This window comes from Nelumbo lutea, chromosome 3, assembly GCF_056320005.1.
Source record: "Nelumbo lutea isolate HS-2025 chromosome 3, American lotus-T2T, whole genome shotgun sequence".
Taxonomy (NCBI): domain Eukaryota; kingdom Viridiplantae; phylum Streptophyta; class Magnoliopsida; order Proteales; family Nelumbonaceae; genus Nelumbo; species Nelumbo lutea.
Genome location: NC_142686.1, coordinates 14,722,490 through 14,735,981, shown reverse-complemented (window position 1 = coordinate 14,735,981; position 13,492 = coordinate 14,722,490). Strand labels below are relative to the sequence as shown.

At 38.9% G+C, this 13,492-nt stretch overlaps 1 protein-coding gene across 3 annotated transcripts in view; it reads left to right on the top strand.

The window, feature by feature from the left end:
• The window catches only part of LOC148863110 (uncharacterized), a 53,539-nt gene that overhangs the window by 4,609 nt on the left and 35,438 nt on the right, over nucleotides 1–13,492 (top strand). For 2 of the 3 annotated variants that reach the window (XM_088975376.1, XM_088975374.1), the window contains exons 3-5: nucleotides 447–514; nucleotides 895–1,000; nucleotides 11,663–11,734. In XM_088975376.1, coding sequence (XP_088831502.1) covers nucleotides 447–514; nucleotides 895–1,000; nucleotides 11,663–11,734 — 246 coding nt within the window. The remainder of the gene's footprint in view (nucleotides 1–446; nucleotides 515–894; nucleotides 1,001–11,662; nucleotides 11,735–13,492) is intronic. The other variant, XM_088975375.1, reaches the window with a different exon arrangement.

The following is a 13,492-nucleotide window of genomic DNA, read 5'->3' as shown; positions in this document are numbered from 1 at the left end:
CTGTTGTCACTTTGAACCAATGCTTTCTGAATGCGGAGAATAATAAAGTGAATGATCCATAAAATGATTCACTACCACTACTGTACAAGTGATGGAATGCATCATTTATTACTTGTTATACATGACCTCACCTACCTAATTGCTACTCTTTAGGTGATCTACTGTGAAAATTCTATCCAGAGCCTTGAACAACTTCCTTTTTTATTCATTTTCCTTTGATCATCTCTGGCTTACCTGGGAATCTGGGATACTTTTTTTTTGTGCTATTACTTTGTGCACTATCTCCTTGCATATGTTGAAGGTCTCTTCTATTTCCTATATATGAAACTTGTTGTAACTGCTTATTTCTCATTCACTATCAATTTATTTAAAACTTCATTGCTCGAATTATCATATTGCAGCATGTTGATTATTCATTATTTGATATGATTTTTTGGTGTTTTAAGCAGCCTCCATCTGCTTCTCATTTTGTGAAAGTTGCTTCTTGTGCATCCTTGGCAGATCTTTTTACAAGGTTTGATTTATTCCTTTTATGGAAACATAATTCTCTAGGTGCATCTATCTCATGTTTGTAGTATTTGTTCTGTCATTGGTGAAGATCTGTACTTATTAATATGAATTTTCTGGGTTTGTAAATGTACCTGCATACTGGACAATGCCTCACATGCATGGGAGTTTTCTGTTGTATGCGAATATGAACCAGGATAATTCCTTGGTTATCTGCATATTTTATCTATTATCAAGTTTTAAATTGTTGAAACTGTAATTGTCCTCAATGATTGTATATGAGATTTAATCCTTAAGCTTAAATTTGAACTGCATTACTTGGAGCATTCTGAGTTGTAGTTGTTATAAGATCGTAACTTCTTCCATTTGGTTTAATTTTGGAATTAGGTTAGGTGGATTTTCAAATTTAAAGAAAGATGGGACATCTCATGCTGGGAAACTTATTCAACCAATTTTGAAGTTGCTAAGTGATGATAGCTCAGAAGCTGTGTGGGTCAGTATCCCGTAATATGTCCATATTTATTTATCTATTTATTTTTTGTGTTCAATAGCAAAGGGAGGACATTTATTAGTAGCCTAGCTGAGAGACCTGATTAAGGTCCTCCTAATGGAATTTGTTATTCTTGCCTATTAAACATCAATATATCAATTACTTTTTTTTTCCGCCCAGGGGGGGAGACACTCTCAAGCCAAATTAAAGATGATCATCAGTGTTCATTTTAGAATCCATTGTGGCTCCCTTTTCCCAATCATCTTTGTATGGAGTTCTAGACTTTTGGCATTTAAGTCCAGTAGAAACACGGTATCCTACAAGTCTGTGTCAGACACATTTTAACACTTTTCTCTCCCACTTTTTCTCAGTATTTTTCAGATGTTGGTATGTGGGTTTGATGCACATCTTGGTCTAAAGACATTAACATTTGCATTAAATACGGAGTTTTAGTTATAAATCTCATAATGCATCTATTACTATATAAAGTGGATATCCCACTTCTCTGAGAGGCTTTGTTTCATACAGAGAAATATATACAGTGGACCTCTTATCTTTGTCACAACGTACATGCCTCCTTGCTCAAGGCTGAATGTAGTGCAGATTTTTCTGTCTAGGGTTACAATATTGTGTTGGATAATTCAATTTTTAGGCCCCGCTCGTTTACAAATTTGTCACTCACTTACCTAGGTAAATGTTTCCTGGGTAACACTTACCTGGGTAAGTTCACTTACCCATGTTCTTTTGATTCCCAGGTAAGTACTATAATGATTTTTTTACCCATAAAAAGCTAATGTTAAAATGGGCAAACTTGTCCCATTATGTTTTATACACTTTCCCCCCAGGTGGAAAAGTTACCCACCTGGGAGATGGGTAAGTTTTACCTTGGTAAATGAAGATGACTTTACTGTGGGGCCCAATATTTATTGCAAAAAGAACACTGTAAAATTGGTCAATGGGAAAGAGATACCCATTGACCAACTTTCTCCCTCTTATTTACCGGTAAACGAACAAGGTCTTAGTGTACATTCAAAATCTTGCCAGCCATGTGATTCCCTTGTTGTATCTGGATAAAATAGCCAAGCAAAGAGGAAGAGGTGTAAGGAAAGCTACATTTTGAATGGGTTCTACAAAAACATTGGTTTGTTAGGTGGAAGTTTAGGATGTTTGTAAGCTGTAACAAAGGTTGGAGCTGTTGGAGGCATGTCTGGTGGGGTGTTTTGTGAGTGCAAATCCAGATGAAAAAGAAGTGGCAGTTTGAGTGAATAAGGAATGGAATACAGTTCATCCTATGGAGAGTAGGAGCTTATGTAGAAGTCTTTTTTTTGTTCATTTGTTTCAGATGAGGAAGCTGATAGTATTTTGGAATGGGAAAGGGATTAATGGCACACACCAGACATGAGAATCATGTGGAGTCTATCAGTTGGATCATTTAGGTTGCCTTGAGGAAGCCTTTTGGGTTCATGCACCACACACTTCATGTGTGGTGCATTTGGACTTTTCATGCCATGGGTGATGCTTGCAGATGCTTTAGTTGTATTGATAACAGAATAGGGTGATAGAATCAACTAAGGGCTTCCATCACCTCTTTCATTGAATTATTCTTTGTTGAGGAACACTACAAGTTTTTTCTTATTAAAAAAATCATTGAGCTTAGCTGTTTGTGTGATGATTGAGGGGGAAGATCTTGCTTATTTATTCTGTGTTGGGGATTGTTGTCAGACATAACTGTGTGGGCTTGGGCCTTTTCTCAGTTTCTGTTATGTATTTCTTTTAATTAAGTTTTATGGGCCTGGGCTTTTCCCGTACTTCTACTTTTATTTCTGCCATCTAATCAGGGGCAGTTTTGCCTTTCTTGTAATCTTTTAAATCACTCATTTCAGTACCATTTAGGGCTGGACAAAACATAAGCTGCAGCCCCTTTCTTCAGGTTCTTCTTCTCTTCTCTTAAACCTGAATATGAACAGGGATGATCAAGTTGTACATGGTAGCAAATTGGGTTTCATCTTATCATGGTTTGAGGTTGGAGATGGAGTGGTTAGTGTTGATTCATTCTATGTTGAGGATGATTAAGCGGCACATGGTGAAGGCATGGTAGCAAATTGGGTTTCATCTTATGTAGAAGATGAAGATCATGATCTGAGGTTGAAGATGGAGTGGGTAGTTGTAGGGCAAGGAGGGGGTTTATTAGAAGTATGATGGACGGGGGGGTGTTGAGGCAAGAGGGGGGGCTCAAAGGGTTATGGATGTAGAAGAAAAACAACCTTCTGTAATAAATAGTCTGTTTGAAAAGGTGCAGAAAAGTGATAGAGAACAACAGAAACAGAGAATCAAGAAGAGAGAAGAGGAAGAAGAAGGTTGCGGCAATAAGGGTTCAGAGAGAGATTTTCAAATCTAATCTCCTCTTACACCCTAATTCCTTTTCATTAACTTAATTTCAGTAATTTACAGAGAGGCCCTTAACTGGGCGAATAATTTAAAAAATACATAACATAAGAAATGCCCATTATAGAAAAGAACATAAAGAACAGAAATAAGAAAATAGTTTATGGGCCATTCGGCCCATCTTCTCTACACTCCCCGTCAAGCTGAGCATAGATGTCAATCATGTCAAGCTTGCTAGTATCATGTTGAAGTTTAGCCTTGGGGATGCCCTTGGTAAGGAAATCAGCTAATTGTCCTTCAGAAGAGATAAATGGTAGACAAACTTCTCCAGAAGCCACTCTTTCTCGAATAAAATGTTTGTCAACTTCAATATGTTTGGTTTTGTCATATTGCACTGGATTGTGAGCAATGTTGATGGCAACTTGATTATCTTAATATAACATTAATGGCTTATCATACTCAATACCCATTTCCTCCATCAAGGATCAAAGCCACAATACTTCAGAAACTCCATGAGTCATGGTTCTGTATTCAACTTCGGTTGAAGATCTGGCAACAACTGATTGTTTCTTTCTTCTCCAAGAAACAATATTACCTACCACCAAGCTATAATACCCAGAATTTGATCTTTTATCATCAATATTTCTGGTCCAATTAGCATCTGTGTAAGCCTCTAGTTTCATATAACCATGCTTAGCAAATGGAATTCCCTTTCTAGGAGAACCCTTTAAATAACACAAAATTTGTTCTGTTACTGCCATGTGAGTGTCCCTGGGAGCATGCATGAACTGACTAATGTAGCTGACAGCATATGCAATGTCTGGCCGAGTCATGCACAAATAGAGCAGCTTCCCAAGTAACCTCTAGAAGACTCCCTTATCTTTCAATAATACTCCATTTGAGGCAGAAAGTTTATGAATCATATCAATAAGAGTAGCAACTGGTCTAGCACCCATCTTCCATGTTTCAGTGAGCAAGTCAAGCACATACTTTCGTTGAGAGATAAGGATCCCATCCTTAGATCGAGCAACTTCTGTGCCAAGAAAATATCTCAATTCCCCTAGATCTTTGATCTCAAACTCTATATGAAGGAAAGATTTAAGATCATTAATCCCTGTTACATCATTACCGGTCACAACTATATCATCAACATAGATAATAAGATATACTGCCAAAGAGCCTCTCCTCTTTACAAAGAGGGTATGATCAGATTGAGTCTGTATATAGCTAAAGTTAACAAAGGTAGCCCTAAACCTTTCAAACCATGCCCTAGGTGACTGTTTACGTCCATAAAGAGATTTCTTCAGCTTGCATACTTTTCCCTCCATATCTGTGTCATACATCCCCGGAGGAAGAGACATATAGAGTTCTAGACTTTGGATCAAAACAACAATAACCCTTTTGTATGGAGGTATAACTAAGGAAAATGCATTGTGGGCCTTTGGTTCAAATTTATGTCTCTGGGTACTTGGAATGTGTACATAGCAAGTGTAGCCAAAGACATGGAGTGGAATAGGAAAAAGGTCCTTGCCTGGATGAAGAAGACTGAAAGGAGACTTAAAACTCAACACTCTGGATGGCATACAATTAATTAGGTAGGTTGCAATGAGGACAACATCCCCCTAAAATCTTGTAGGGACATGTGAGGCAAACATGATATTTCTTGCAACTTCAACAATATGCCAATTTTTTCTTTTAGCAACTTCATTCTGTTTTGGAGTCCTAACACAGGAACTTTGGTGAATATTTTTCTCAAAATATTCTTTTGCATTGTCGGATCTGAAAATTTTGATTCTAGTATCAAATTGGGTTAGAACAAATTCATGGAACCGCCTCACAAGTCTGGGAACTTCATCACGGGTCTTCATAAAAAATATCCAAGTGTATTGTGAAAAGTCATCAATGAAGAAGATAAAATATTTGTAACCACCCATGGAGGGTAAGTGGTAAGGCCCCCACACATCAAAGTGCACAATATGGAATGGAGAAGAAGATTTTTTATTACTCAAAAGGTAACTGCTTCTACAATGTTTTGACAATTCACAAGACTCACAATGAAGACTGGACAAATTAATTCCCTTAAATAGTTTTGGGAATAAATGACTCAATGCAATAAAATAAAGATGACCCAAACGAAAATGACATAACATGACACGACTGACAGACTTTGAAGATGTAGATCCAAAGGTAGCTTTCTCAGGTTGTCCTTGGCTCTATCCAGGAGTATCCAACAGATATATTCCATTCGCCTCATGGCCACTCCCAATCACTTTCTGAGACTCCAAATCCTGAAAAACACAGTAGGAAGGAAAAAAGGGTTACACTGCAATTCAAAGATTTAGTTAGGTTGCTTACAGATAACAAATTTGTATTTAGTTTGAGTACATGAAGAACAAAAGGAAGTAACAGAGAATCTGTAGCCTTGATAGTTCCCTTGCTAGAGATAGGAGCAAGAGAGCCATCGGCTAGGGTGATTTTATCACGACCAGGAAGCAAATCATAAGAAATAAACAAGGTGGAAAGATTGGTCATATGGTCAGAAGCACCAAAATCAAGAATCCAAGGGATCCTACGATTACCTGAGATAGTTGCATGATTGGCATAAGCCCGTATACCTAAATGAGCAAATGCAGAAGATGTTGAATTTCCCAGAGGGTTGGAAGAAGAGTCAGCACTCTCTAGGTTACTGATCATCCTTCCATCTCATATTCTGCCTTCATAATTGCTAACTTTTCACTAGCAGTCCTCTCTTCGGTTAGGCATTTGTCATTATCTGGACCAGCAGCAATATTGGCACTTCCTGTCTTCATATTATCAGCCTTCTTTTGGAAACGAAGGGGAAGCAGCTTTAGATGCAGTTTCCAGCACTTGTCTTTTGTATGCTTTGATTTCTTACAGTATTCACAAATAATTTCCTTCTTACCTGAACCACCTAGACTTCCTGTAGTTCCCTTAGGTTTCAGCCCCATGTTAGCAAAGTGGTCATTTAGACCAGTCCCTTGAACTTGGACTAGTTTCTTGCTTTCTTCACTACTTACCAAGGCATAGGCCTGAGACAATGAAACACTATCCTTAGATAAGATGTTCTGTTTTGTGATGCCATACTTAGGATTCAGCCCCGTAAAAAATTCAAACACCCTGTTTCTCTCAACTAGTTTTCTGTAGGTTTCAGCATCATTAGTACTTTCCCAGGCAGCAACTTCCATCAAGTCAATTTCTTGCCAAAGGGATTTCAGCATTGAGAAATAAACAACCAAAGGTTTCTCCCCCTGCCTTAAATTTTTCACATCACTCCTTAGCTTGTATTATGCCTTGGCTACATTCAGTTTCTGAGAATAGGTTTCAGCAACATTGTCCCATATTTCCTTTGCTGAATTCATCTACAAATAGTTTTGACTGGTTTGTGGTTGCATTGAATTTACTAACCATCCGATTACAATGTAATTGTCTTGCATCAATTTTTCATAGGATGGATCATCTTCCGAGGGAGCCTTCTTGCTCCCGGAGATATAACCCTACTTGCCTCTATTGCAGACATGAATTTTTACTGATTGTGACCATGCCAGATAATTGGTTCCATCTAGCTTGATTGTGGTCACAACTAGTAGAGTCAACAAAGGCCTCTGGAACCTGTTCGGATTCAGCAACATGCTTGTTTTCAACTTCCAAAGGATCCATCTTCTTAAAACACTCCAAAAATAGCTTCTACCAACTTTAATTAACAATCAATGAAGATAGGAAAAAAATGTGTTGTGAATCAACCTCTATGCAGCCGTACCTGTTAACTGCGTCACACCTGGAACCCGGGAGAAGCAGAAAAAACCTAGCCGCACCTTGTAGACTTCACATAACACTTGACAACTTGAATCAATCTTCAAGATGAAGTACAAGAAGTCTTTCAATCATTGAGTGCCAAGGTCAAACTCCCTATGGGGCCCGCAAGCAGATTTCCCCAATTAATTAGGGTTTTGGGCAACACACTTGATATTGTCAAAGTGATGACAAGGATAGCCTCCTCTCCAAAAAACTACTAACAACTAGGCTGGAAAAATTTCCTTTAACTATTCATTTGATTCAATTCTCCATACACACTGTGTATGGGAAGAAAAGAGGAGAAAAGAGAGAAAAGAAGAGCCCGCTCTAATACCAAGAAGAAAAACAACCTTATGAAATAAATGGACTGTTTGAAAAGGTGCAGAAAAGTGATAGAGAACAGTAGAAACAGAGAATCAAGAAGAGAGAAGAGGAAGAAGGTTGCTACAATAAGGGTTCAGAGAGAGATTTTCAAATCTAATCTCCTCTTACACCCTAATTCCTTTTCATTAACTTAATTTTAGTAATTTACAGAGAGGCCCTTAACTGGGCGAATAATTTAAAAAAGACATAACATAAGAAAGGCTGATGCTTTTTTTGGATGAATGATAATAAATTTATTAATTCAGAAGCAGATTTAGAATGAGTTCATACAACATCCCAGGGAGAGGCGCGAGCTGCAGCCCCTCCTTGAATCTTACAAGTAAACTAGGAAAAAAAGCAAGAATCACAACTGAGCCCAAAACAATTCTTCCCTATTTACCCCTTGCTTAGCTAACACATTTGACAAAGTATTTGCTGATCTTCCCACCCATTGTACAGTGACCAACATATTCCTTGTCAACCAACTAAACTTCTTCATTTCATTCTTGTAACGCCACATAGCCTCTTTAGGATTTTCAACCAACCCACCACCACTTTGGAATCCCCCTCGATTGTTAGGTGTTGTACCCCTAGCTGGTTTGCAAATTGCACCCGTTGTACAACAGCTAAAAGTTCTGCCCTGATGGAGTCCCCAATTTCCAAGGAACCTGAGTAGAGCAACAAAATCTCTCCCTTCTCATTTCTCAAAGCACCCCCCATTCCGGATAATCCTGGATTACCCATGCTACTTCCATCAAAGTTCAACTTCAGTGAGCCTTCGGATGGAGGAGACTAGCTTGTAAATGATTTGTCCTTTAGAGATGAACACCTCGCTACTGCTGACCAATTTCTCCAAAGGTCATTAAAGGATAATTGATGAAAGATTTCCAAGGTCTTCAGCCAAGGTATTGCCCTATTTAACACATAGTCTTTCAATTCTCGACTGCTCATTTCCTTTTCTTGAAAAATTCTAATATTCCTTTCTTCCCAAAGAGTCCAAATCAAGGCAGTACGAGCACATCTCCACATAATTCTCCCTATTGTTGTAGGCCAATAAAAGGTAGAATGGTTGAAGAGCATGTGAACTTCTGCTGGTAGACTCCAACTACTCCCAAACAATGAAAGTAGCCAAGCCCAAAGGTCTGCAGAAAAGGGACAAGATATTAATAGGTGGTAACAATCCTCATCATGAGCTCTACAGAGGACACACCAATTAGGAGAAATACAGAGGAAAGGGTTGGTGAGTAGAAAGTTGGTGAGTAGAAAGTTGAGAGATGGACTTGAAGAAAGAAGCACAAGTGAAGGTTCCATTGGGTCTAGGAGTCCATACCCTCTTATCTGGCTTGGAGGGATCCAAACAAACCTGATTAAGACAACCAAGCAAGACAGAAAGAGATTCAATTTCATCAGCCCTAAGTCCTCTACGAAACCCAAAATCCCAAGTAGGATCTAAGGGTGTTCCCAAAGGTGAGACAAATTTTGAGACCACCTCTTTTTTGTACAAAGAAACAGAAAATAGCGAAGGGAACAGATCCTTTAAAGGTGTGTGTCCTACCCAAATATCCTCCCAAAAATGAATAGTGTTGCCACAACAAACTTCATACCTGATAAAATTGAGGAATTGAGGAAGGGTGTTATGAATGGCCTTCCAAGGTGCTGCTAGGTTAGCTTGTCTTGATACACCAGCATCCCATTCATTCTCTGACCTCCCATGAATGCTTCCCACCACCTCATGCCACAATCTCTCTCTTTCCAATGGCCATCGCCACAACCATTTCCCTAACAGAGCTTGATTTTTTCTAGTTACCCTCCCAAGTTCCAAACCCCCCTCTTCTTTACTTCTGCACACAATTTCCCAATTAACCAAGTGACCCTTTTTTTCTTGTCCCGGATTCCATAAGAAATCTCTCATCAACTTCTCCAGTTTCCTAGCTTTCCTAACTGGTATCCTAAAAACAGACAAAAAATAGGTAGGTAAGTTAGCCAAGGTAGCTCTTATTAGGGTAATTCTCCCTCCTAAAGAGACATAATTCCTCTTCCATAGGCTAATATCTTCTCAAACTTTTCTATCACTGGGGTCCAAAATCTACTCTCCCTAGGATTTGCCCCTAAAGGAAGCCCTAAATATGACATAGGCCAAGCAGAGGTGGAGCACTCAAGACACTCCGCAATAGCCTCGACCTCCTCTACCTCCAAATTTACACCCGCTATGCAGCTCTTTTCCAAACTTATTCTCAAATTAGAAATACTTTCAAATCCTTTGATTAGCTCCTTTAGGTTTGCTACCTTTTCGCTAAAACCTCCTTCACAAAAGATCATTAGGTCATCTGCAAATTGAAGGTGGGTGATGGGGACTTGGTGTCCCCCTATTCTCCAGCCCCTAATGGCATCTTCACTATCGACCTTAGTAATGATCCTACTAATCACATCAGCTACTAATTGAAGGTGGGTGATGGGGACTTGGTGTCTCCCTATTCTCCAACCCCTAATGGCATCTTCACTATCAACCTTAGTAATGATCCTACTAATCACATCAGCTACTAAGGTAAAAAGGAAGGGTGAGAGTGGATGCCCTTGCTTGACACCCTTGCAAGCTGGAAAAAAGTCCCTCACCATACCATTTACCAGAATAGAGTAGTGACAAGTACTGATACACCCAAAAATCCAACTACACCACTTGTCCCCAAATCCACAGTTTCGCATAACCTCTAATAGAAACTCCCAATCCACCAAATCATAGGCCTTTTCAAGATCCAATTTACAAATGAAACCTCTCTTACTAGACCTTTTCGCTTCCTCCACACACTCATTTGCAATTAAGATCTGACCTGTTATTTGGCGCCCTTGAATGAAAGCCCCCTGGGTTTCACTAATGATAGAAGGGAGGACTGTTTTGATCCTCAACGAGAGCACTTGAGCCAGAATTTTATAGATGCTTGTCACCAGACTAATAGGCCTATAATCTTTTGGGTGGTTGGCATCATTCTTCTTAGGTATCAAGGCCAAAAGGGTGGCATTAATTCCTGGGCATATATTGTGATTGTCTGCAAATTCCTTAAAGACTTCAACTAAATCCTCTTTCAACACCTCCCAACAGTCTTGATAAAAACCCATTGTAAAGCCATCTAGACCTGAAGCCTTGGATCTATCCATTAGAAAGACAACTTTCTTAATCTCTTCTTCCTCGAAATCCCTTTCAAGCCACCTTGCCACTCCGTCATCAATTCTTGGCCATTCCACCCCTTCCACGATTGCTCTCTCACTCAAAGGTCTTCTATAAATCGATTTGAAGTGGTCCACAAATTTTCTAGCTATGTCATCCTGGTTGGTAATCACCTCCTCTCCTATCTCTAGCTTGGTCACAAGATTCTTTCTTCGTCTCCCATTTGTCAAATCATGGAAAAATCTAGTGTTCCCATCGGCCGATGTTGAGGTCCATTACAGCAAAGAACATAAAGAAAGAAATAATAAAACAGTCTATGGGCCATTCGACCCATCTTCTCTACAGATGTTTTAAAGGGACTCTTTATGGTGCTGGTACATTCTTAGAAAGAGAATATTAGGGGAATGGATGGTACTTTCAAATTAGAAAGGAAGGATGATGATCATCATTGCTTGGATAATAATGAATTCTAAAATCTTAAATTGGATGGATCATGGATTAATACATTGTTTTAAGATCATGGATATCTTCAATCCCTTCTCAGTGCATGATATCTTAAGAGAGTAGAAAGTGATAGAAAGTTTGTCTACTAAAAGGAGGGTATACCAACTGGAATGGTATCCACCAAGCAGTGACTAGTGATTACATAAAGTGCAATTTTGATCTAGTTATTTTGAAATAGTGCCTTCTTTTCCTTTTTCCTCTCTTTTACAAAGGTGAGATCCCTTCTTCTTCCTATCCTCTTTTCTAACATCATAGCTGTATAGATATGTTGTTTGTACCCAATGCCTTGCCTTTTGATATCTGGAACATAAGATTTATTTTTTTCCACCCAGTCCTGTGCCAAATGTATTCATTAGTATTTGTGGTACTGGTACTTTTTTTTTGATCATTTTTTTTAATTATCAACTCTTTCTCATCCATTTTGATTACTTTTGCAGGAAGGAGCAGTTGATCTGTTGTGCAGCATTCTTATTTACTTTCCAGCTTCTGTCCATCGTCACTATGACACTGCAAGTTCTATTTATCCTTTTTCCTCACTAGACCTTGAAGTACACTGTTTGAAAATGCTTTTTGTAGCTTGATTTGTGCAGCTTTCTTCTGTTTGTTGATCCGTAAATTGTGAAATAATATGTTTTATACACTTATTTCCCAAACCAAGATATGTTCAAGCCTACCATGGTGCTCTATCATGCTTCTTGATTCTCTTTTTCTAGGTCCTTGTTGAGTCCAGATGTTGTATATTGGATGTGTAGTTATTGAGAGATGCAAGTGATGACTATAAGTTGTTTGTTGCTGCAAACTTTGAAGCATTAATTAAAAAAATATTGAAATCCTCTGAAGGACTTAGTATTGGATGCTGAGTACCACGGATTCAGGTGAAGTCCTAATTGATTCAAAGGTTTTCTGGTGCTAGCACTTTCAGATTAATTGGAAAACTAGCACCAGTCTATCAGTTAACGATTCATTAAGTAGGCTAAATGTTGTTTCTCTGTTTGCTAATTTTCACCTTATCCAATAGGGAGGAAGATCCATCCCTCAAAAATACATATAGAGATCTCCGATGCTAGTAAAGGTGGCCTTTCTTTATGTGGATGGTGTATTACTTAATTTCACAGAACTGGATAATTCTATTATTTCCTTCTTCATATGAAGTGGGGATTGTTGATCACCTCTTGTTTATTTTTCTTAGAAATGCATGAGATTTCTTCCTTGTTATGTTCAGCATGTGTTGAGTTAAACCAAGTGTTTTGGAGCAGCTACAGTAGTCCGAACCAGTGAAGAAGGAAGAAGAAGATGAGGAAGAAGACAAGAGAAAGAGAGAACAGGAGGGTTTAGTCGAACTGATTAGTCTTCCCATTCAGTCGACCCCCTTGTGTTTATTAGGTTCTAATTACACTTACAAAGACTAAACTGCCCTCACTTAAGTGTGGGGCAGAGTACTCTAATAAAACAGCCACATAAGCAAAGTACTTAACTGACATAAGATTACTAAATTACCCTTATTCGGCTCACTCTAACACTCCCCCTCAAGCTGGAGAATATATGTCATATAATCCCAGCTTGTTACATAGATGATTCACTTTCCCTGAGTTTAGAGCTTTTGTAAACAAATCTGCCCATTGATCATTCGAGCCCACATGTTCTGTGTTTATCTCTCCAGCAAGGACCTTCTCCCTCACAAAGTGGCAATCAACCTCTATGTGCTTTGTTCTCTCATGAAATACAGGATTGGATGAGATATGGAGTACAGCTTGGTTGTCACAATACAGTCTCATAGGTTTATCCATGTGAAACCCAATTTCTTGTAGAAGATTCCTCAACCACACTAACTCACAGGTAGTATGTGCCATGGCCCTATACTCAGCTTCAGCACTACTTCTGGCCACAACCGTCTGCTTTTTACTCTTCCACGTCACAAGATTTCCTCCAAGAAATGTGCAATAGCCCGTAGTAGATCTTCTATCATTCACTGAGCCTGCCCAGTCTGCATCTGTATACCCCACTACTTCAAGTTTTCCTCCTGGTTTATACAATAGTCCACGACCTGGAACTCCTTTTAGATACCTCACAATTCTAAGAATTGCATCCCAGTGAGGTATACGAGGATCCTGCATGAATTGGCTCACCACACTGACTGCAAAGGATATGTCGGGTCTCGTGATAGTTAGATAGTTCAGCTTCTCCACTAGTCGTCTATACCTTCCAGGATCTTCAAATATTTCTCATGTATCACTGCTCAACTTAACATTTGGTTCCATAGGGGTCTC